General features: G+C 36.7%; 1 protein-coding gene across 2 annotated transcripts in view; it reads right to left on the bottom strand.

The window, feature by feature from the left end:
• The window catches only part of LOC113510254 (hemicentin-1), a 418,868-nt gene that overhangs the window by 193,069 nt on the left and 198,401 nt on the right, over positions 1–27,398 (bottom strand). For both annotated transcript variants that reach the window (XM_052900396.1, XM_052900397.1), the window contains one exon: positions 23,636–23,832. In XM_052900396.1, the coding sequence (XP_052756356.1) occupies positions 23,636–23,756 (121 nt within the window). In that variant the 5' untranslated portion in view covers positions 23,757–23,832. The remainder of the gene's footprint in view (positions 1–23,635; positions 23,833–27,398) is intronic.

Genomic DNA, 27,398 nt, shown 5'->3' with positions numbered 1-27,398 from the left:
AGACAAAATCGTGTACACTGCATTAGTTGATCCAAGTTAATCGCCGGGGTCCGCGGAAAAAATCGCGCGCTACACATCCGAAAAAGGTTTATTACCACGAACTGTACCAGGGCCGTATTTTAAACTCGTGTTATGTAAATTATTTTTTTTTCGTATCGCCACATAAATCACTCTAGGTTTCCCAATACTGAGATTTATGGGTACGCCGGTGTTAGATAAACAAAATGTCACGTTTGAGAGTAGATTTTTATATCCACCATTTAGCATTGCAAAGTGAGCCGCAAATCTCGACAGGTTTATTAGTTCGCGTATCACAACTACTCGTCACTTATGATTAGATTCTTTTAAGAATCCATGAGTAACATAATCACTTAATTATCACTAAATCATTAAGACAAACAGAATTTATGACAAACCGTTGTATACGCAGTTTGTCAGAAATTCGATGTTGCGATTATGACAAACTGTGTATATGACGAGTTCCAATTATGACAAACTATCTATTTGATGTAATACTATTATGACCATCGTGTGGCATCGAATAGGCCACTATTTCCTCTCTCGAGCGATGATCAGTAGCGTCCCTCTTAAAACATCACTGAAAGCCTAACTGCGGTTGCCAACGCCTGCTAAGCGTGGCAAATACTGGCAAAACTCCTTTTATGGGGAAAGCTTAAATTCGGCAGTGGACAGCTAAGGGTTAATATAAATTATGATAAATTACGTACATGATGAGTAGTGATTATTACTGCGTAGATATATTATAATGAACTGCGATTACAATGAACTGTGTTTACGACGAATTGACACAAACTATGTAGGTATATGATAGCTAATATGACGAGCCACAATTATGACAAACGACATATATGACAAACGACGTATATGACAAATTGTAATTATGACAAACTAAATTTGCAAAGAGTTGCATGCGTTGTCTGTCACGGCTGTCTCCCATTAGGGTAGGCAGAAACAATGCAACGCCAAATTTATATTCACGCTAATTTTTTTAAATCGAACAGATGATTTTATATTCTTTGAGTATTCACAGTTATGTGTGGGTAGATCTGACACGCAATTTCTCGTACTCAGTGTCGGGACTACTCGCTTTAAGTTAGCTGTTTAACAGCGGTAGATAATCGCGCGTTGTTGACACCGGTCATTTTATGTGACCAGCTACAGATAGTTCGCTCGGGATTGATCGAAGAGATAAATCGCTCCACCTATAGGAGAGTAATTCTATTTACGCGTCCTCATCCGCTTCCGCTCATTTACTCTAGCTCAATGTTTAAACTTATTTGTGGAATGTATGCTAATAAGTTTTCAAAATTAATTAATGAACTTTCACATATAACTTTATTTTAGGTTGTTTATTGTTATTTTAACATTTTAATTTTATTTTATTTTATAAACTAATACGTGTATTATGGTAATTGGTAAAATTATTCATTGTGACCTTTTTAGAAATTAATACTGGATATTTTTTTTTTTTTAATGTATTAATATGTATTATGTATTTATATTTATATTATGTATTTATTTTTTTAATGTTAATATTTAAGTATATTATTTATCTTGCCTGAATGAGTACATATATAATACCATATATTTGATATAAGAAAACAAACAAAAATAATTTCGTCTCTATAGAAAACTTTAATATTAAATATTAAATATATCCTATCAGGTCGAACTCCACGTTTTCCCTCCTAGAAACTATCGTACTGATTTTCAGGTATATTCATCACGATCGGCTAACTGGCCTGCTTTTTCATCACCACCTATCATTCCCCACTGGTGCCCCGCCAGCGTATACCGTTAACGCAGGCGGGGTTACCATTCTATTATCATCTATTAAAAAAAAACACATACATGTATTATTTGAACAATGTAGAGAGCTTAGCGATAAGGCCGCCTTTTGTATCATTTCTTATTACAGTTAAATGTATTTACTTTTTTATAAATGGTGCAATAAAGTGTAAATAAATAAAATTAAATTTTTGGGCATGTATATGTTAGCTTGTCCTTAAAGATTGGGTAATTTCAAGTTTACTTAACTTGCAGTAACAACAAACTTGTTCTTAATACGTTTTTAATAAGAAGACAATTATATGTATGAAAATATGAATTAATAATATGCTAATATCTATAAATATGACGGTACAATCCATCCAGTAAAAAATGACAAATGACGTGAATATAGCTGCTAATTGGTAAGTCATCGCAATTTGCTCCACACTTCACGGTCCTTGCGGCAACCATAGATTATGCAGTAACATGTAGTAAGGAATAAATAAATAAATATTTAATTGCTTTATTTTTATATTTTTGTTGTTAATTTGTTAAAGTTAAAAAATTGTTTTTAATTTGTGTTAGCATATCTACAATAAATGGATTGGCTTCCACAACCCCCTTGTATATGTCGCGACACACACTTTTAAAAAATACATAATACAATTAATATTTACATAACCCTTACAAACAAAACATCGATTCAATTTGATACTAACCGAAGAATTCTAAATGTGTTTGATCTTCATAAAATGGAAAAAAAAAAACAAAATAAACAGCTACCGGGGCGGCCATTAATTTTATGAATAGCGAGAGGAAAGCACGTACAGCATCTTATCGAATCACAATCGTGTAATCGGAACCTTTAGAGATTGCGCTCCAGTGGCGTAGCTAAAATATGGTTTTGATATCGATTTTCCGATTATATGTATGTGTTTGTGAATGTGTATATATGTATGTGAGTTTTTTTTTCTCTCCAGATTTACATCACGTAGTTCTTTAAAAAAGGCGTAATAAAGTTTTTTAAGGATCGGTTCTGGTGTTACAGACGTTCATAGATACGGTAACCAGTTAACTTCAGCCGAGGCGTATGCTTGTTTGCCACTATAGTAGCTAAATATAAAGAACTTCTATGAAGACTTCTTACACTGTGATAGTAGTATAAAAATGTGTCTATATGTAAGTATATAATCGATTATGACTTTATGACTATGTATTTGTATGAGACTGTGTATGTATGTATGTGTTTGTATGTAATTACGTATGTATATGTAAGTATATACATTTGATTGTATCAGCTGTTAACTGTCCACTGCTGAACATAGCCCCATAAGGCAGGATTTCGCAGTAGTTGCCACGCTTGGCAATCACAGTTTGGCTATTGGTGATATTTTAAGAGGAACGCTGCTGCCCATCCCGCCACCATAAGCTCCCTTAGTACCCTCTTATTACACCCAAGAAAAAGAAAGGGGGGGAGGGCTATTCTATGTCGGAACCTTTATGGCTATATACATATCTTGGATATTCAGCGTAACGCGTAACCTAAACGTGCAAGGGTTTTAATAAATGGGGGTGTTCATTAATTTTGTTAATAGCGTTTGTAAGGCACATCCAGCATCTAATCCTTACACAAATGTGTAAACAGAACCTTTAGAGGTTACGGTGCAGTTCCAGTGGAGAAGCTGTAATATGGTACAAATATACTTTGTTTTATTAAAAAACTTTGACTGCAAGTGTGTATGTGTATGTATAAAATTTCATCCTAACCATCTGGACGAGTGGCGGTCCTCCACCGTGCGTTTTTCAAGGCACTTTCTTCCCCGCACAACCACTCTTTGGAATCAACTTCCAGCAGCAGTATTTTCGAACTGATACGACAACATAACCTTCAAGAAAAGAGCATATTCATTTTTAAAAGGCCGGCAGCACACCTGCAATACTGTTGGTGTTGTGGGTGATCATGGGCGGCGGTAGTCACTTATCATCAGGTGTGCGGCTCACATACTCGTTTGCTAGTTATGTTGTAAAAAAAAAATAGCAAAAAATACTATAATATTTTATTTAAACTCTTCATCGAAACGTCTTTATACAGAAACCAGTCTCATAATTAATGATATATTATCGCTATATGTACACCGCAAGCTTTATACCACTAGCATCGTGTGTGATCCCATATCAAACCATAGTTCACCCTTTGTGTTCCACTCGTTATCTGTAGATAACGCCATAGAAATTATATGTGTATCGGAGATAACAAGACCAGTGACATGAACTTTCGGCGCGGGGGCGCATAACAGAATAAAGATTAATGAATCATTTGTATTTTATATTCTATTAAACTGGTTCACGCCTACGTTCCAGTCCATCTGTTTACGTACAAATGCGGTACGTTTAATGACGTCATTTGATAAACTACGTCAGTGGCCTTCGTATAGAATGACTAACTCCGTTTGCACTGTCGGTATTCACTAGCAGGATCATTAAGAGGGATAGGTTAGAATGAAAACATGTCAGTTGGCTCACCGTGATGAATCCAGGAATTAACCATGATAGTTTGCAAGGATAAATGCGTAAAACCACTAAAAAACCCCCATTTGCTTTGGCTCCACAGTTCTAAGGCACGTTTCTTAACATCTCTAAAAGCATTGGGATCCTTAGTGTCGACATCTTTAGTGACGTACAGTTCCGTGGCCGTTCCGTTCTCGAAAATAAGGTGAAGCTGGCGTCCAAAAATCTCGATGTGCTTAATAGAGCGAAGCATTACATCACGCCGGATCAGCGATTAATGCTCTACAAATCGCAAATCCGGCCCCATATGTAGTATTGCTGTCACTTATGGGCGGGAGCACCTAAATACCAGCTTGAACACTTCGAATCGGTACCACGACGAGCTATGAGAATTGTCGATGATCCTAGGCTTACACGCGGTATCGAACCCTTAAGTCTTAGGAGAGATTTTGCCTCACTCTGCGTATTCTATCGCTTGTACAACAGATTGTGTTCAGAGAAATTATTCAATATGATGCCTATGGCCATTTTCTACCATCGTACGGGTTGCTGTCGACAGGGAGTTCATTCTCATATCCTACAGATTAAATGGTCGCGTACAGTGCGATTTTAGAGATCTTTTCTCCCACGAACACTTATGTACACGAATAGCATAGGGTTCTTCAAAAGGGGGTAAAGAGGTTTCTTCAGTGTTAGTAACGCGCGCGTAATACCTCTGGTATTGCAGGTGTTCATAGGCTACGGTAACCATTTACAGTAACATCAGGTGGGCCGTATGCTTGTTTGCCACATCAGTGATATAAAAAAAGTGGTTAAGTAAACAGTGGCTGGTGAAACCCACTACTAAGAACCCCTTTTCCCAAACCCGAGTAGGTTATATTTTATATATAAAGGGAGCGAGAAATAGTAGAAAAAGAAATAAAATCAGACGCATCGAGAACACCCACTTTCTGAACTCGTTAAATTCACAATAAATCCAATATTAATAAAGACTCACAACGCCTCAAGAGTTAATTAACTTCGTTCAGGAAAAGAAATGGCAAGTAAATTAGTTTCCATTAGGGCGACGGTGGCTTCAGTTGCAAAAAAACTCTGAACATAGTAATACAGAGTTGGTCTTAAACAGAACTTTTTATACTTGAATATGGAAAAGTTTTACAATTCACATTTATAACACTTTTTATGGTCTCCGAAATACTCAAGTTCCGTAAGAGACTCCGTACAATGTCGTCTACGTATACCTGTTTCACCTGTTAATTCTACCGCCAAGGAGGTTATTTTATGAACAGACAGCTCCAACTTTACTATTCAAGATCTTATTACTTATTAGAATGAATGACTTTAGTATTGTTTTTAGTAATTTAAGTAAAATTTATTTCTATTCTACTAATGCAAGATTCTGCGTATGAAGAATACATTTGAATCTATATAAAACTGCTCATAAAGGTATTCAATAATTTAGCAATCGACTTCAAAAATAGAAATTTTCAATTTGGTTACACAATCTTTATATTTGTTACCTCATAACTCCGTCAAATGTAAACCAATTTGGAAAATTTGTCAATTTGGAAAATTATTTTGTTATCTGAAAGGATTACTTACAGACTGATCTCAAACAAGCTGACGTCCCACCTGATGCGAAGTGGTAACCGTCGCCTGTAGACATAAGCGGCACCATGGACATAGCATTTTTTTTTTATATTTTTTATACAACTTAGAATGGCAAACAAACTGACGTCCCACCTGATGCAAAGTGGTAACCGTCGCTTATAAACATAAGCAGCACCATGGACATAGCATACTATACTGTTTCGCCCGTAATACCCCCCATGCGTTGCCATTCCTGAGGACTCGAGTGTTATTCCTCTGTACCCTGTAAATTCACTGCCATATCCCACCGTTCAAACAGAAACACAGCTATGCAAACACAACTGCTTCAAGGGAGAAACACGAATGGGACAGAGGCACCCAAGCAACCCTCTGTCTTTTGTACAAAGTCTCCCTCTGGTAGTGATGACTAAAATTAACTCTTTTCAATAACCCCAAGGTTAATAAACTCACTTTCAAAATTATGATATTAAAATAACATCAAAGATATAACGGTGTAAGGATTCAGTTACATTGAACGATATTTTTCTCTTTAAAATATAGAATAACAGTTATAATTGGATATTTGATCATGACAAAAATCTCTAGCTTATTTTTTTTTCTTATTTAACAAAAATAATTTAACGTGTAAATTATTTAGAAGTATTTTATTTAAATCTAATTATGGTGAAACGAGCTATCCGATAATCGAATTTTAGTTGTTTAACGGAATATTTGAGACGTAAACACGAATATCGAATAACATGGCAATACTAAAAATATATTTGAAACAAATAAAGTTGTAACTATGGAATTTGGTATACACGTACCTAATCTACGGCATAGAGAAGATGTCCAGTCCAAGATAGAGAGAATCTACAGTCTTCTGCAGTTTATAATACAGGGAAAGGTTTTTTTTTTTTTTTTTTTTTTTTTTTATAGAACTTAGAATGGCAAACAAGCTGACGGCCCACCTGATGGAAAGTGGTAACCGCCGCCCATAGACACGAGCAGTACCATGGACATAACAGAGTATACTGTTTCGCCCATGATACCCCCCATGCGTTGCCATTCCTGAGGACTCAGGTGTTATTCCTCTGTACCCAGTAAATTCACGCCATATCCCACCCTTCAAACCGAAACACAGCCATGCAAACACAACTGCTTCACGGTTGAAACACGAATGGGACAGAGGTACCCAAGAGGGTCCGAGGTTTCTGAAGACCGAAAAGACGTCTAAGCTCCTGGTTAAAACAATCTTAGGCTTCGAGTGTATTCTGTTATGTCCATGGTACTGCTTATGTCTATAGGCAACAGTTACCATTTTCCATCAGGTGGTTCATCAGCATATTTGCCATTCTAAGTTGCTTAAAAAAAAGAATAAGTATCAGGTCCCTTTTCAGGATGGCGGTGGGCAAAGTAAAGATCGCCAATATCATTTTCAACCTCCAATAGGAGATGGCATCTTGAGAAGAAGAAGATAGGCTATAGGATAGATATCGGGATAAGTAGTTCTATTTCGGTCAATGAATATATTTCGGGAACGTGGCCTAAGTCGCAGGTAAAAACAAGTTTACATATAATTAAATAAAACCTATATGCTATCCCTTGGCAAGTGCATCATTACCTTTAATGGAATGGACCAAGAGATGACTTGATAGCCGGATTTAATAGCCGAAAAATGGACAGCAACGTCCCTCTTAGAATACCACCAAACTCTAACTGCGGTTACCCGCGTGTCAAGCATGGTAACTGGGGGGAAAGGGATAACTAAACTAAGAATCCCATTCCTAGCAATATACCCAACCAAGTGGACCTCCTCGCGGTCTCCCCTGGAAACTATCATGATTAATTCCTGATAATTTCATCATGATGGGCTAACTGGCCTGTTTTCATTCTCATCAATCACCCTTCACTGGTGCTCCGCCAGCATATCCCGCTAGCGCAGGCGGGGTTACCATACCATTTTCACCCATAAAAAAGCATGGTAACTACTGCCAAAACCTTCAATTGGGGAAACCCTCTGTTTAGGAGTGAATAGCTATTGGCTGGTATGATGATGATGACTTCTTTTAATGTTAGTAATAATCCAAGTATCTGTTTTTAAGAAACAAAATTGAAACAGACCCTCTAAACAAGTAGCAAGCGAATTCATCGATGGAATCGACATTTTTTTTAATGGGTGATAATGGAATGGTAACCCCACCCGCTATCGGTATACACCGGCGGGGCACCAGTGAAGGATGATAGGTGAGGATGAAGCAGGTCAGTTAGTCCATCGTGACGAATTCAACAAGAATTGTTCACGATGATTTCCAGGGGGTAAAACGAGGTCGACCTAATAGGGCATATTGATAGAAATGGGGCTGTCCAACTCCATTACTAACAATCCCTTTTCCCCAGGAATCGACATTGTTAGCGAGTCCATGAGTTTTTTTTTTTGATGGGTGAAAATGGTATGGTAGCCCCGCCTGCGCTAACGGGATACGCTGGCGGAGCTCCAGCGAAGGGTGATAAATGAGAATGAAAACAGGCCAGTCAGCCCATCATGATGAATTCATCAGGAATTAACTATGATAGTTTCCAGGGGGAACCGCGAGGAGGTCGACCTGGTTGGGTATATTGCTAGCAATAGGATTATCAATCTCCATTACTAACAATCCCTTTCCCCCCGAGTTCACGAGTTAGAATGAGACATCCGATGTTGCTATCTCATTCTATCTCACAGACTCGCTAGCGATGACTATTCTTGTCTAGAGGGCCAGGTCAATCTTTATTAAGCCATGTTGTCTAAAAATATTTAAAATCGTTTAAATTGTGTTTGTAATTAGAGGCATTTTAGACATGTCGATCGTTATTTTAATGATCTTATTAATATAATATATAGTTACCAGTTTTGACCCGCGACTTCGTCCGCGTGACCGGCTTATTTTTACTGATGGTGATAAAAGTAGCCTGTATCTTTCTCTATTACATTTTTTTTATACCGCTGATGTGGCAAACAAGCATACGGCCCACCTGATGGTAAGTGGTTACCTGTAGTACGTGTATACCAAATTACATAGTATTTGGTTAAGGCGTTATAAGGTAACAAAGAAACTTACATTCGAATTAGTATTTTTTTGCGAGCGTGGGATGGGCAGCAGTGATCCCCTTAAAATATCACCAAAAGCCTAACTGCGGTTGTCAACTCGCCAGCCAAGCGTGGCAACTACTGTCGAAACTCCCCTTATGGGGAAGGCTTATGTCCAGCAGTGGACAGTTAATGACTAGTATGCCGTGACATTTACAGGAGAGGAAGCAGTGTGTATAATATAATCATAACAAGCCATAATAAGCCATAATATATATTATGGCTTATTATTATAAACTGTTAATGTAAGCCACTTTATTTTCATCACTTTAGATTAGTTAGTAAAAATAATTTCCACATATATAATGTAATAATAATATAATTTTCATCGTGCCTCCCACCAAATTGTTTATAATTACTCCTCTCCATCCAAAGGTTGCCTGGAAGAGATCGCTCTTAGCGATAAGGTCGCCCATTGTTTTCTCATTGTGATTATTTTTTGTAATTATTTATATTTATAATGAGTTTACTATTGTAATCTTTTGGAGGAAACAATAAAGAGTATCTATCTATCTATCTAATATAATATTATATGAAAAAAAAAAAAACCTTACTTATACATTATGTGCGTAAGTATATAGAACACTGATAAAAAAACGAGTCACCTAATTCGACAATTAGCTGATAAAAAGTTTTTTTTTTATTCATTAGTACATATATGTGTACATGGCGGACTTAATGCTAAAAGTGTTCTCTCCCAGTCAATCGTAGGGAAGTGTCAGAATACACGAATGCGGTACTAGTAATTATTGATATACATACATACTAAAATTACATATATAAACGAATAAATATATATAAATAACAAATATACTTACACATATTAGGAGTACAAATAAGTTTCCGCCGTTTTTTAACACAAATTAAATATTTATTATAGAAGAACGGTAATATAGATTTATATAAAATATTGCCCATCACTTGCAACCACTTTTTCCCATCTCTCAGGCAGCATTCGAATTCCACGTCTGAAGAACTCCTTGTCTTTTGAGGCTATCCACGAATCAACCCAATTTTTGGTATCCTCATAAGATGTAAACCGCTGCGTCGTCAGAGCATGTGCCATGGACCGAAACAGGTGATAATCGGACGGTGCAATGTCTGGTGAATACGGCGGGTGGGGTAACACTTCCCAATCAAGTGTTTCCAAGTACTTTTTTACGGGAGCCGCAACATGTGGACGAGCATTGTCATGCAGAAGAATAATTTTTTCGTGTCTAGAATAGTATTGAGGGCGTTTTTCTTTCAGAGCTCGGCTCAATCTCATCAATTGTGTTCGATAGAGGGCTCCAGTAATTGTTTCGCTCGGATTAAGCAACTCATAATACACTACACCTAGCTGATCCCACCAAATACACAGCATAAGTTTTTTTCCGTGAATATTCGGTTTTGCTGTTGATGTTGACGCGTGGCCAGGTAATCCCCATGATTTTTTTCTTTTTGGATTGTCATAATGTATCCACTTCTCATCACCAGTTACGATACGATGTAAAAAACCCTTTTTTTTATGTCTAGCTAGCAGCATTTCACTTAAGCATAATCGGCGTTCAATATCTCTCGGCTTTAATTCGTACGGAACCCAATTTCCTTGTTTATGAATCATTCCTAATGATTTTAAACGATGTGAGACTGCTTGCTGAGTGACTTCTAATGTTAGAGCAAGTTCTTTTTGTGTTTGAGATGAATCCTCCTCCAATAATTCCTCCAATTCTGCATCCTCGTAAATTTTTGGCCTTCCACTGCGATCTTTGTCTTCTACGTCGAAATCACCGTTTTTAAACTTTTGAAACCACTCTCGACACGTTCTCTCACTCAAAGCACCCTCACCATATGCTTCTACGAGCAATTGATGCGCCTTAGCAGCAGATTTCTTTAAATTAAAGAAGTAAATTAATATTTCCCGCAAATGACGCTTATTTGGCTCAAATTTTGACATTTTCAAGTTATAAAAATTATATTTTACCAATATCAAATCAATAATATTAATAGGTTATGTTGGTCTTGAATGTCGAAACTATTTTTTAAGCCGGTTATCATCTGCGAAAGCTAACCGAAACTCCGTGCCGCGCCATCCACAATAAAACGGCGGAAACTTATTTGTACTCCTAATATATAACATATACTATATTATACACGAAAATGAAAATAATATAAAGTTTTTACTGCTCTGATAAAGTAAAAAACTGAGCGTGAACGTTTTTTTTTAAAGACACCTTAGTCGGTAGTCTCTTAATAGTATTAAAAGTTGACTCGTTTCTGAGACTCTTTTTTTTTTATACAACTTAGAATGGCAAACGAGCTAACAGCCCACCTGATGGAAAGTGGTAACAGTCGCCTATAGACATGGGCAGTACCGTGGACATAACAGAGTATACTGTTTCGCCCATGATACCCCTCATGCGTTGCCATTCCTGAGGACTTAGGTGTTATTCCTCTGTACCCAGAAAGTTCACGCCATATCCTACCCTTAAAACTGAAACACAGTCATGAAAACACAACTGCTTCACGGTTGTAACACGAATAGGACAGAGGTACCCAAGCAATCGACTTTTGTACAGAGTCTTCCTCTGGTGAAAGGTGAAGGTTTAGTCGGTAGCCTCGTAATGGTGTTAAAAGTTGACCCGTTTTTGAGACTCGATGCTCTATCTATAGAATCTAAGCATAGAAGTCACGTATAAGGTAATAGTCCTTCCTAATACACCCCATTAGTACAAGGAGTCAACAATCAAACCACTACACCAAACTTTGTTAATATCTATATTGGAACTAAATAATTCATCTCCATTAGGGTGACCGTGCGTCCGGATTTACCAGGACATATATGAACATCCCGACTTATGTCTGTAGGGTTACCACTTGTGCGGCTTTATTCGTTAATACTAGGACTCGGCCGAACTTTCTTGTATGTTTGATTTATTAATTTGGCCCAACTTATGATTTAGATGAGAGAGAAAACTTGTGCAAATTACTAGCTTTTACCATTGACTTTGCTCGCGTGAACAAGCGTCACTTATATCACAAGTTATATCAAGTTACGACAATAAAAGACATCTTACGTACTTGTTCATATCAAATCGTATATCTATAGCAAATTTCGAGACTATTGGTTAAACAGATAATATTTAAATGTAATAAGTACCGGTTTAACTTGAATTTTTTTATACAACTTAGAATGGCAAACAAATTGACGGCCCACCTGATGGAAACTGGTAACCGTCGCCTATAGACATGAGCAGTACCATGGACATAACAGAGTATACTGTTTCGCCCATGATACCCCCCATGCGTTGCCATTCCTGAGGACTCAGGTGTATTCCTCTGTACCCAGTAAATTCACCTTTCAAACCAAAACACAGCCACGTAAACACAGCTGCTTCACGGTTGAAACACGAATGGGACAGAGGTACCCAAGCAATCGACGTTTGTACAGTCTCCCTCTGGTAGATGTAATTTAGTCGAGAAAACGCATTTTTGGGACCATTCAAGACCCTTGATCTTGAGCGGTTGGGACGCAAGCGCGGGCTTGACTGCGCGCCTCGACCGAAATCAAAGAGAAGGACTATGGAGCCTAGCTGTTTACACCTGAAGACCTCCTAACACCATCTTTATTATCTGTGATGATGATCCTACTATCATGTCCCATAGCCTATAACCATACTCGAATAATCTATCAAATATGAAAATTCCAGAGATTATTGCTTTCAAACAGACAAACTCATCCGCTTTATATATTAGTAATAAATAAAACTATGGCTATATCGATTTTCAATTATAATCGAATTACTGCTACATATAGATAATCATTCGTATCGTATTTAAATAAGCATTGTCGTCATAAACAACCATGATTCGACTGTAATTAGATATATGGAGAGATAAAGTATTTGATCTGTTCATGTTTTAAATGGGATTTAATGGGATTGTATGGCAATGTCAATTCAATTCTTGTATGGATAATTCTTATAATTGCCTTATGGTCCCAGCATAGAATAGGCCACCTCCTCCTTTCCTGTGTGTGTCGTAAGATAAAGGGAGAAAGTTGTTTGCCATTCTAAGTTGTATAAAAAAAATGGGAGGGCGAGGGATGGGGGCAGCTGCGTCCCTCTTAAAATAACTATAAAACCTAACTACGATTGCTAACCCGCCTGCCAAGCGTGGCAACTACTGGCAAAACCCCCTAAGGGGAGGCTTTTCAGTAGTGGACAGTTAAAGGCTGGTATGATGAATGTATGGGTATTTTGATAATCACATAGTTAGTGGAGTACGTATGGTCCCGGCATGGAATAGGCCACCCCCTCCTTTCCTTTGTTTTACACATTTATAATATTGGTATTAGGATATTTGAGAAATAAATTTTTATAAATAAAACGTAGATCAGAATTGACACATACCTCAGATGTTAGTTGGAAAACAATTATCCCTCTTTTTTTGCGTATATCCTTTCCAGGAATACCTGATTCAAGACTCAACCTCCCACGTATTTTGCGGGGAAAAAAGAAATATGGTTTGACTGATAAGGTGAAAGTAAGCAAGCGAATTACTGATCAAAATATTATTTGGTGCTTTGACGATGTTTGGGAATATTTTTTTTTTTTATAATAAATAGAGTAAACTAGTATGAGCGTCACTCGATAGCAAGTGTACCAAATTTTATTCAAATCCGTTCATAAGTTTTTCTGTGAAAGAGTAACAAACATCTATCCATGAATAAATATAAATAATAAACCAGAGGGAGACTGTACAAAAGTCGATTACTTGGGTACCTCTGTTCCATTCGTGTTTCAACCATGAAGCAGTTGTGTTTGCATGGCAGTGTTTCGGTTTGAAGGGTGGGATATGGCGTGAATTTACTGGGTACAGAGGAATAACACCTGAGTCCTCAGGAATGGCAACACATGGTGGGTATCATGGGCGAAACAGTATACTCTGTTATGTCCATGGTACTGCTCATGTCTATAGGCGATGTTTACCACTTTCCATCAGATGAGCAGTCAGCTTGTTTGCTATTCTAAGTTGTATAAAAAAAAGAATAAATACATTCATCGTTACAAAGTTTCACATTTATTGTATTAAATATAGGATTACCTTTAATTATATTATATTTCAATATATCTTCTAAAGTTATACCAAGTATAATTCTTAGATCTATCATTTCTACAACTTTAATTATTCTAACACTAGCTGTTGCTCGCGACTCCGTCCGCGTTTCCGTCGTTTTTCGTAAAATAAGTAGCCTATGTCCCTCCTCACGGTTCAGTGGTTTGGATGTAACAGACACATTTCCCTTCACTGCTCTGTTCCTATTGATCGTAGCGTGATGAAAAGTATACTATAACCTGCTCGGGAGTATGAAGAATAATTGTACCAAGTTTCGTTAAAATCCGTCGAGTAGTTTTTGTTTCTATAACGAAAATACAGACAGAGAGACAGACAAAAATTTTACTGATTGCAATTTTGGCATCAGTATCGATCACTAATCACCCCGCTGATAGTTATTTTGGAAATATATTTTATGTACAGAATTGACCTCTCTACAGATTTATTATAAGTATAGATTAAAAATATGAACAGTAACTAAAATAATATTTTCAAGCAAGCATACGTAAATACGTAATGTCTTCATAAATATTCAAGTCCCCATGAAACGATGGGGTCTAAGGGAAGTTTCTGACCATGGCAGCTCATACGCATTGCAAATTACCAACTTAACAAAAGGTGGAGGGGTGTATATCACTGGCCAAAAGTTATAGTCCACCCCGAACTCTTGGGTGTGTCATGTTCAATGATAAACTGCTGTTTTACAAGTAGTTTGCATTTCTTCTGCCGCTGTGAGGGTAAAAATTTATTGATTTATTATATTGCGAATTGAAAAGTCTAGGAATTCAATTGGTATTACAATTGTGTATTAAAAAGATTGAGTATTACAAAAACATAAATTTCGATTGTGACAGTACTAGCTATTCTGCTTTCAGAACTAAATTAGTGAAGTGTTTATGAAATTTCCATGGTATTCTATAAATTTCTTTAATAAAACATGTGAAATCTTGACCAAGATTTTGTACGGTGTATAGTTCCATGTATTTCCGGTTGGAATAGACCACCCATTCCTTTCCCGTGGATGTCATAAGAGGGAGGGCAAAGGATGGGCAGCAGCGTCTCTATTAAAACATCTCTAAAACCTGACTGCGATTGCCAATCAGGCGGATTATGGCATGGCAACTACTATCAAAATCCCCAAGGGAGAATGTTCAGCAGTGGACAGTTAAAGTCTGATATGATGATGAGTCAACAAAATGTTTGTATGGCTCCGGTAATAAGCCACCCCTTCCTCTCCCGTTAATGTCACAAGAGGCGACTAAGGGATGGCAGGGGACGGTGAGCAGCGTCTCTCTTAAAACATATTTAAAGCCTAACTGTGGTTATCAATCTGCATGCCAAACATGACAACTACTGGCAAAACCCCCAAAGAGGAGGCTTATATTCAACAGTAGACATTTAAAGGCTGTTTTGATGATGACGATGATGATAAATGAATAAAATAATAATACGATATCAAAATGTTTAGCCCGTCGAATATCACGGTACCAGGTTATGTACGGGTAGTACAAATGTTTTCCACGAATTAGACGACCTACGTCAAAGGAATATAACGACGTCGAGTAAGAAAAAAAAATACGTAAAAAACTATATCGCAATATGTCAGAAAATTTCCTTGACCTGAGAGCCCCATGGGATACAAACCCAACAAGTTTCTAGAAACGAAATTATGGGAATGTCTAGTTTAGCGCATTAGTTTATTCCAGCTTTTGACAAGAGCTGCTGGAAATGTCCAGTGAGATTACATTCTCGCATTGAAGTATACAGGACTAGTTGTAACGTTGGTATATTGTACCAAATGATAGTATTTATACCTTATTTTTTTATTTATATTTTTATTTTACTTTAATAGAGAAACATACAATACTTAAAACATATAAATAGTAAACACAGCCATAACATAAATCAGTGAAGTTTCCATTTTTTTTTATACGACTTAGAATGGCAAACAAGCTGACGCCCCACCTGATGGAAAGTGGTAACCGTCGCATATAGACATGAGCAGTGCCATGGACATAACAGAGTATACTGTTTCGCCCATGATACTCCCCATACGTTGCTATTCCTGAGGTCTCAGGTGTTATTCCTCTGTACCCTGTAAATTCACGCCATATCCCACCCTTCAAACCGAAACACAGCCATGCAAACACAACTGCTTCACGTTTAAAATCTATGTGAATCAGTGTATAAAGTATTCTTTTTAAAATACAACCTGTTTGTATACTAAAATTCGTTCAAATACTTTTAGTAAATTTTGCGTGAATAGATAAAAAAAAATCCCATCTATCCATAGGTGATACGTACATTTTTTTTTGTATATATAAGATGAGTAATAGAAGCAGGATTAGTAAGGATTAAGGCGTTAAGCAATGACAAACAAACTCACTTTTACATTTATAATAACATATACATTTGCAGTAATGATTTCGAGGAACCAACCATTACGGGGTAGACATATTTAGACTAAGTTTATCGCTGTTCGATCAAAAAGGTCCAATTCTGTCGACATAGTCATGGGCACGAGTAAATAAATAAATATTCCAACATTTTCTTAATTTTATAGGCTTAATCCATATTACAGCATACATGAAATCAATTTAAAAAACAAACGGAGACTTAAAAATAAAGCTATCGGATAAAAAGTGTAAAGTGACTGCCGTCTTAGTAGCAATGGTCTCGTATGTAAAAAAATATAATTAAAGATTGTGTTCTATACAACTAAGTTGCATAGTACACAAATATAGTGTGTTTTATGCAACTTAGAATGGCAAACAAGCTAACGGCCCACCTGATGGAAAGTGGTAACCGCTGCCTATAGAGATGCTTATGTCTATAGGCAACGGTATTACCATAGTACCATAGACATAACAGAGTATACAGTTTCGCCCATGATACCGGCGGTACTCACTTACCATCAGGTGAGCCGCATGCTCGTCTTCCCCCAGTGTTGTAAAAAAAAATTTCGCAGTCGATTAGAAATAGTGCACCGCGGATCTCTAAACGTGACATCGATAAAAAAGGTACCAAAAATATCATGTTTATTACATATAAACGTCAAAACGAGTAAATAACAGATATAATCTGTTTAGAATCGTATTATCGGTCGAACCATACGTTAAGCCTTTGATGTATTATTATCTGTGGATATAAAAACGGCGGGGAACCGTTTTGGGGTTCGGAGGGTAGGCGGGTGGAACGAGGTATAAAGTAAATTATTCGTATGAATAAATAGAAATAAAGTACTTTATGTAATCATGTACATAAAATAGCCTATATATATATATATATATATATATATATATATATATATATATATATATATATATATATATATATATATATATATATATATATATATATATATATATATATATATATATATATATATATGTGTTAAGATATAACGTACATTTGTATTAAGTTTTACAGACAAACAATGGCAACGCATGGGAAGTATCATGGGAGAAACAGTATAATCCATTATGTCCATGGTACTACTCATGTCTATAGGCGACGGTTACCACTTTCCATCAGGTGGGCCGTCAGTTTGTTTGCTTTTCTAAGTTGCTTAAGAAAACGATATTATAAAAAAAATGGCTTTTAAATTCTAAATACACAGGAAATTAAAAAAGAGAACAAAGTTAAGTAAATACCCACATAGATCAACACGGAATACTTTCACCGCAATTCAAGTGAGCAAAGCCACAAACAACGACTTGTATTTTAATATTTAAATAACGCACTTACATTTTACGTTCCGACTCATTTGCATCGGCGTCCAAAGCGACATCTGGCCATTAAGTCTTTTAATTATCATATTATTCTATATGATAATTAAAGCCTCCATTAGACGTTGTGTACCAAAAACAAAGCGCCAATAAAAATGGTAGAAAACAAAACAATAAAAGTTGTAATTAAAGTGGATACCACATATTTTAAAGTTGCGTCGTTTAACATGAAAATACCTGTGGTGGACGGAACCCGTGCGGTTGGTCGTAGCATTTCGCCCCATGTTGTAACACGGACCGCGCGTGACAAGACCCCATAAAGCGGTATGCTAGTATGACAGTTGGATATGCTATCCAATGCCATATGTACCATCCCTTTACTTCGTTATAGATAAGGCTGTATACACACAGCGGAGTCTTTTCGGCGTATCGTGTTTGTTTTAAGAGATATATAGCAGGAAAAATCGACTGTTAAGAGGTTTGGGTGGTTTATGGATGGTAAATATTTTTTCCCCTATATATTATTATTTTCCTCCTTTATATTATTAAAAAATAAATGTAGATAGATAGATAGATAGATACTCTTTATTGTTTCCTCCAAAAGATTACAATAGTAAACTTATTATAAATATAAACAATTACAAGAAATAATCACAATGAGAAAACAATGTAAGCAATGAAAAAAGAGAGATTGTAACGTGTCAGATATAAAGCCGTTTTCAAATTACATATTAAAATTGATCAAACTATTCCAGTTACGGAAAGAATAAATTAAAAATAAAATTAAAATTGTGTTCCACAAAAAAAAAACAACTTCGAAGATTTAAAAATTAAACCACTAAACCGATTTTAAACAAATTTTTATGGGACTGTTATTTAAGGATATGCTCTCCTTTCAGAAAAATAAAACCAAATAGGTTTAAAACCAATGAAGTTATGAGATATCAAACATTAAAAAAATTATAATCGTATTGAGAATCTATTTCTTTTTAAAGTCGGTTGATAAGTAAATTGTATATATTTTTAAATTAATCGATTAAAAGCAATTTAGGTTGTTTCATTTAAGTAATGATTAGAAATGCTTTCTAAAAAGCGGAATTTCTCATTTTTTTTTATTGCAATGAGGCGGTCAAAATGTTTATCCAAACGTTAAGAATTAAAGTGACCGATATAGCTCGAAAGATAAGCAATCTGAAGTGACAATAGCCTAGTCGAACCTCTCTAGTAGCTCGAAGATTCGACAACTGACTGGAAAGAAAGGTTCTTGACTGGCGACCCCGTACAGGCAAACGCAATGTAGAACTCTCCTCTAGATAAAGCGACAGCCTCGAATACATTACAGGTAGTAAATGTAGGTAGCTCGGGACTGTTCCTTTCGGCAATCTGTGGGGAATCGAACTTGTTTTTCACGAGACAAAAAAAAATCTATACGAAGTATAAAATATCTGCCTAGTTTTATAACAAAGCTTAAGGATTTTTATTTGAGCAAGTTGTCATTTTCTTAATTATTTTATTTGTCTGGTTAGCATACCTATATCTTCAGATATCTAAAACTTTTATAACTTTGTGTTTTATGTATACATGTGAGTGTATATTTTTATGTATTTGTGTAGGTGTTTGTATGCATTTGTGTATGTATATGTATATGTGTGTATGTATGTGAATTTTTTATGCACTTATCTGATTTTTTTTATTAATTCTTTTTTTTCTATTTTTGTGAATATTTGACGTTATTTATATGCTAAAATAATACGAATAAATTACTTATTAGGGGCGAAAAGGATTGTTAGCAATGGAGTTTGACAGCCCCAATGCTAGTAATATGCGCTATTAGGTCGACCTCCACGTGGTTCCCCCTGGAAACCATCGAGAACAATTCTTGTTGAATTCGTCACGATGGGCTTACTGACCTGCTTCATCCTCATCTATCATTCTTCACTCGTGCCCCGCCGATGTATATCGACAGCGCGGGTGGGGATACCATTCCATTATCACCCATTAAAAAAAATTATATATTTATCTATGGAGAAGGCTTTTGTTTAGAAGTGGACAGTTAACGATTAATGTAATAATGATCCTAACTTTCGCAAGCAAAATCGCGAGATATAACTAATATTTAAACAAATAATATGAAGTTCCATAATGCGCGCCAACCCTTGAGGCTAAACCCCACAAATAATAACTTACTGTGTTAAAATGGACATAACTCATTATAATTATTGTTGTTCCATCTACGATCGTGTTCCTTGATAATTTAATGCATTGCTTCGTTTTTTTTACATTCCCGACATATATTTTTTAATACAGCCATGTTTAATAAGTTCATGAATAGTAATAAGGATATTGTTTGAAAAAAGATACAGTTTAGATTGCATTTGTTTTAAAGTTATTTGGAAGCGTTCGTTTTGTTCGATGGTAGACATTTATCATTACTATTGGTTGTGTAGATAGTTTTTATGACTTTAAAAAAGTATGATCTTAATTCGACGATTTCTTTCCCTCTCTTTCTACTTATTCGTGTGCGCGCGCGTTTTTGTGTGTGTGTGTGTGTGTGTGTGCGTGCGTGCGTGCGTGCGTGCGTGCGTGCGTGCGTGCGTGCGTGCGTACGAGCGTGCATGCGTGCATGCGTGCGTGCGTGCTAGAGCGCGTGCGTGCGTGCGTGCGTGCGTGCTTGCATGCATGCGTGCGTGAGAACGTGCGTACGGGAGTGCGTGCGTGCGTCGTACGTGAGTGCGTGCGTGCGGACGTGCGTGCGTGCGTGCATGCGTGCGCGCGTGCGTGTATGTGTGTGTGTCTGTGGCCGCATGTGTGCATGTGCACGTGCTTGTGCATGTATGCGCATATATATGTATAAATTTAAATTTCATATACATGGAAGGTCAAACCCGTCTGTGATATCAGTAAATACTTCGTCATCATTATCAAATCGCCTGTTATTTGTTCACTAATGAACATAGGCATCCGCCATAGATTGTCACAAGCAACGGGCAGTTTCTTATGGCAGTTTGTAGTTGGAAGGATTTTTTTTTTGGTGGATGAAAATGGAATTGTAACCCCGCCTGCCCTAACAGGGTACTCTGGCGGAGCACCAGTGAAGGGTGATCGATGAGAATGAAAACAGGTCAGTTAGTCCATCATGATGAATTCATCAGGAATTAACCATGATAGTTTCCAGGGGGAACTACGAGGAGGTCGGCCTGGTTAGGTATATTGCTAGCAATAGGATTCTCAGTCTCCATTACTAACAATCCCTTTCCCTTTCCCCCCACGTTAGAAGGATTTTGCCAATAGTAGGTAGCCACGCTTATCAGGCGGGTTGGCGAACGCAGTTTAGCTTTTAGTGATGTCTTAAGACGGACGCTATTGCCCATCCCTCGACTATTAAGATCCCTTAGTTGCCTCTCACGACACCCACGGGAAAGAAAGGGAGGTATATGCTTAGGAGGTACTAAAGAGTTGTAAAAGGTATGCGAATAAAACCAATTTGTATAATAATATATAGAGGGGAAGGGACTGTTATTAATGGGGAAGTTAGTCCCTAATGCTATCAATATACCCCATCAGGTAGACCTCCACGCGGTTCCCCCTGGAAACCATCTTGCCTAATTTAGCGTTGAATTCGTGACAAAGGGCTAACTGAGCTGCTTCCATCCTCACCAATCATACCTCACTGGTGCCCCGCCAGTGTATACCGATAGTGCAGGCGGGGCTACCATTCCATTCTCATCCATTAAAAAAGTACGTGTATGTATTGTAACTATTGGTTTTTTTTTAATGGATGATGATGGAATGGTAACCCCGCCTGCGCTATCGGTATACACTGGCGGGGCACCAGTGAGGGATGATTAGTGAGGATGATAAGGCAGGTCGGTTAGCCCATCGTGACGAATTCAACGATAAATTAGTCAAGATGGTTTCCAGGGGGAACCGTGTGGAGGTCGACCTGATAGGGTATATTGGTAGCAATGGGGAACAACCTCCCCATTATTAACAATCCCTTCCCCCCTTTGTAACTATTGGTTAAACTGTTAAACAAACACACTTTAACATTTACACTATTAGTAAGAATAAAGGTTAACGTATTTACTCAAACAAAGCCACGGGACACAGCTACTGTATAATAATTAATGAAATAATGAAATAATTATAAAGAATGTTAAAATTGAACAATGGCGTCCTTATACCTCCATTTTTACCCGATGACATTCCATCTCGGTCGGGTTTTGTGTTTATTTTAAATTTTCTTTTGTTATTGTAAATGTAAGTAAAAGGGGAAAAGATAGTAACTTGTTTTTTTTTTTTCTTATATTAAAATTTTCTCTTAATAATGGAAAAGGTCATTTGAGGGCGAAGTCATTATTTGACCTTTGGTACGAGTATACATAATCATCAACGGTAGTCTAATTTAGGGTGTTAACGAATGTTACATGGCTTTTTAATGGTATTTTTTAATGTCATTTGTTATCTGACGGTAATTTTAATCTTATTATTACTACTATTATTTTACCAGAGGGAGACTTTGTACAAAAGTCGTTTGCTTGGGTACCTCTGTCCCATTCGTGTTTTTACCGTGAAACAGTTGTGTTTGCATGGCTGTGTTTCGGTTTGAAGGGTGAAATATGGCGTAAATTTACAGGGTACAGAGGAATAACACTCGAGTCCTCAGGAATGGCACCGCATGGAGGGTATCGTGAGCGAAACAGTATACTCTGTTATGTCCATGCTACTGCTCATGTCTATAGGCGACGGTTACCACTTTCCATCAGGTGGACCGTCAGCTTGTTTGCCATTCTAAGTTGTATATAAAAAAAAATCTATTGCAGTATAGGCAAAGAGAACAAAGCTCATACAGCCTTGTTTGACGTAAATGGTATTTTTCTTTTGATGAATTTTATAGCTATTTTATAGCTGTTAGATCTTTTTGACTATGTTTTTTTAATGAAAATATAGATAACTTAAAGTAATTATTTCGAAATTCATGTTGTCGGCCATGTTTTTTTTTTTAATATTTATTTTATTACTAGATGTGTTCGTGTCACAAATGATTATCGTTGTCACTGTTTCGCTAAGCCAAATTGCTTTTTAATTTGTACTTACATAATTACACCATATATGCCTTAACGCGTAAATAGTAAGGGACAGTATTGATTAACAAGCTAAAAATGTAGATAACTGATTATCTGATTAAATCCGGTTTTAACAACTCAAAATATTGTGCCACGGTAATGCTACAACACTAGTGATCAATCAAACTTCAAAGTGTAGGCGGCTAGTGATGTGAGCGATTTGGTAAGATCGATTTTATTCAATCGATCTTAAGTTCGTAATCAATAAGATTAAATATCGTTTTAGTTGGATTATAAACAAACCTATTTATCAAGATTAAGAAATGTATTAATTCATATAATTGTTTCAGTAATTAAGGTGCAATTATAATCCTATATATGTTTTTTCGTACATTTACTACAACGACATTTCTTACGACACTTCTTACGACAATATCTAAGTCACCAAGTTCTAATAGTTAATATTTCTAATAGTTAAAATCTAAGTAAGCAAGTTGAAATCAGAATCATAATTATTGACATATCAGCCTTTATCAGAATGGACGACGGTTACCACTTTCCATCAGGTGGGCCGTCAGCGTGTTTGCCATTCTTAGTTGTATAAAAAAAAACGTAAAAGGTAATACGAGTAGTGTTTAAAAGACTGTAACTTTTAATTATTAAAAGTATAAATATGGTACTTAAAATATAAGTATTTTAGTTAAATTGTAAACGGTAAAACTCACCTGGTTTATCCAAATCGCTGAGGAAATCGTCGGTTTCAGTATACGCCGTGGAGTGGCCTAAGGCTGCGAGGACTGCGAGCCAGGCCCACACGGCGCCGCGCCTCGGGACCGCCCGCGCCATCGCTCGCTCACATTGAGATTACAACACTAGCACTCTCACTGCACTTGTCACTTGCCACTGAGTCTGTAATGTTTACCTGGAAAGAGAGAAAAGTATATTTATTATTAGTTATTAAATTGCTATAGTTAAGGCCGAAACGAGGATATTCGTAAAAGAACTAAAGTAACCAACATAGCTCGAAGGTAAGCAAGCTGAAGTGGCAATGGGCTGGTCATATATTTCGAAGAACCGACAATCAATGGGAAAGAAAGATTCTTGAGTAGCGACTGGCAACTGGCAAACACAGTGTAGGACAGCCTAGGAGGCTAGATGGAATGACGAACTCAAATGCATTGCAGATAGTCAGTGGATGTAGGTAGCTCAGGACCGTTCCTTATGGCAGTCTATGGGAGAGGCCTATATCCAGGAATGGACGGATAATGGATGTAATGTTGATGAAATGGTGAATAATGTAATGCAAATAAATAAGATGAGAATGAGTTTGTTTGGCCAAAAACAATGAAGACTGCAAGCCAAGCCCACACCTTGCAAATGGATTAATATCATTCGCTTACATTGAAATTATGACATTAATTTAACTTCACTTATTACTTTCTATCTGAATTTGTAATTCATTCATTCATATCAGCTGTCAGTTGTTTGTTGCTGAATATAGGCCTCGCCTATATTCAGCAATATACTTCCTGTATTGTCAGTAGTTCCCATGCTTGACAGGCAGGTTGGCAACCACATTAGGCTTTTAATGATATTTTAAGAGGGATGTTGCTGTTGATGCTATTTATAAGGCGTCTAAGGCGTAAGAGGCGACTAAGGAAACTTAAAAGTTCCCTTAGTCGCCCTTAGTTTTCTTACGATACTCATGGAAAAGGCAGGGGTGGCCCATTTTATGCTAGGATTACACGACAATATGTAATATTTATCTAGAAATGAAAAACAGGAATTATTAAACAGGAGGTATTGCCTTTTTTTTCTATACTAGCATGACACGCCACTCTTTAGTCGCTTGATGGTAAGTGATTATGAAATCTATCTGCGTGGGCCGTAGGTCCAAAGCATGATTGCATCTAACCTGCGGCCCACACTATGTCGGCATATATAAACACTTTTTTTAAACCTCTCTTGAAGGTATCCAAGTTATACTTGACAAGAAATACAGATCTCAGAAGAGAATTCATTACTTGATGGTGCGACAGAGGTAGGAGGTGCCAAACTTTTTGGTCCTAGTATGTATCTCATTAACAGTCTATTGATGCATGAAGATGCTTTCATTTTCGTGTAGATTCCATGTTGGTCACTTCTGGTCACCACTAGTCAACTTATTTTTATTGCCTTTTGCAAAGAACTTCTGAGAGTTCCTTCTGAGAACCGCCTGTTCTCAATATTTTTATATTTTTTTATAGTTCTGTCATTTGCTACACGTAAACAATTAACATTGCCAAACTGAGTTATTTGTTTTGGTATATTAATAACTTTTTGTTGTTTCATATAATGCGCAAGTCTGCGCGTTCACCGCAAAAAAGACACCGTTTGTCGTATCTTCTCACTTTCGGGGCACTTCCCTTGATAATAAGTCGAGTCTGGGGATTCTTGGCGTCGATATATCTAGCGACGTCCAGTTTTGCGGTCATCTGGAGGAAAAAGCTAAGATAGCTTCCAAAAAGTTGGGGGTGCTCAATAGGGTGAGACGGTATTTCACGCCAGAAAACCGCCTAAAACTGTATAAAGCTCAAGTGAGGCCACACATGGAATACTGTTCTCACCTGTGGGCAGGAGCGCCACAGTACCAACTCCTTCCGTTAGACCGCATACAAAGTCGGGCAGCTCGAATTGTTGACGATCGGCGTCTTACTGTCCGGCTCGACCCACTGAAGCTGCGTAGAGATGTTGCATCTCTGTGCATCTTCTACCGAATTTATCATGGGGAGTGCTCTGAAGAATTGTTCGGATTGATACCTGCTGCAGATTTTCACCATCGTACAACCCGCCATAAACTAAAATTTCATCCCAACCATCTGGACGAGTGGCGGTCCTCCACCGTGCGTTTTTCAAGGCACTTTCTCCCACGTACAACCACTCTTTGGAATCAACTTCCAGCAGCAGTATTTCCGAACCGATACGACAACATAACCTTCAGGAAAAGAGCATATTCCTTTTTAAAAGGCCGGCAGCACACCTGCAATGCCGTAGGTGTTGTGGGTGACCATGGGCGGCGGTAGTCACTTACCATCAGGTGAGCCGCATGCTCGTTTGCCCCCTGTGTTGTAAAAAAAAAAAAATAATTGGTATGAAAGATAACGTACTTTACTTCGATATCGTCCAATCAATATGATCCAATCACAGGAGTAACGTAGCAAGTAGAGCTATTTAGCTCACAATTTCCAATTTTGAAACAATAGAAAATAGTATCTCTCCTAGTATAACTAGACATTGTTAACAAACTTTCGATAATTGGAATTCAACCACTGGTTGGGGAAAATCGTCTATGTTAACAATACGAGTAAAATCTCTGGATATTGTATCTTTTGTTGCATCATATATAGATAGATAGATATATAATTTATTTAAATTACTTACAGCACACAAATTACAATAAAAAAAAACATACACATAAAACATGTCATGTCAATATATATATATATATATATATATATATATATATATATATATATATATATATATATGTATTGACATATATATATATATATATATATATATATATATATATATATATATATGACATGCTTATACTTTTACCCCAATTTTGTCCTCGTGACCGGGCTATGTTCAATGACCAGGATAAAAAGTAAGCTATTCCGATCCTTTTCCATCCCATATAGCAACTGATTTTAGACCATACCAAAGTTCATAATGATATATTATATATGTTACTGTAAGAGCCCGCACATTGGTCAATCTTGAGTTTTACCAGTAATTCAATAATTTTACCATAAAAAAAATATTATAACCGATTTATAATTAGCAAAGATATCGTGTATGATGTACAGATTAAAAATATTTTATTAATATTGTACAGAAAGTCACAGGCAGCAGTGTATACGTAAATACCTAGTAGGTTTAATAACGTAACACTTCATTCTATATTTGTAACAACAATTTTATCAAACGACTATAAATTGGCGCGCAAAATATATACTTATTCGTCAATATATCTACTATAGAGAAATATACTCTATCAAATAGTACTAAGATTGAATTTTGAACAGACTTTGTTGAAGTACAATTTCGTGGCACAATTACATGTAATTTTCACCTGTAATTTGGTAATCGAGTTGATAGGGACCAACAACATTTCAAAAAACATTTACGACGTGCAATTTTCATAATTTATAGTTTAAACGAATTTTAACTGTGTAAGTGTAAATTCAATAATTAAAGATTGCATCCCATAAAAAAGAGACTTTAATTATGGCAAAACCAGTTATTTTGATCTAAAAATTAAACTACTGAATGGATTAAGATAAAATTTCTATGGGTTTAGGTAATCTGTAAGTGTAACCTTCCAGGTAAAAAAAAGAATTTTTCAAATCGGTTTACAACTGACGGAGTTATGAGGCAACAAACATATACAAAAAAATACAATCGAATCAAGAACTTTCTTCTTTTGAAAATCGATTGAAAATT

This window comes from Galleria mellonella, unplaced genomic scaffold (assembly GCF_026898425.1).
Source record: "Galleria mellonella isolate WM207_F2 unplaced genomic scaffold, CSIRO_AGI_GalMel_v1 utg65, whole genome shotgun sequence".
NCBI lineage: Eukaryota > Metazoa > Arthropoda > Insecta > Lepidoptera > Pyralidae > Galleria > Galleria mellonella.
This window is presented reverse-complemented; position numbering and strand designations above follow the sequence as displayed.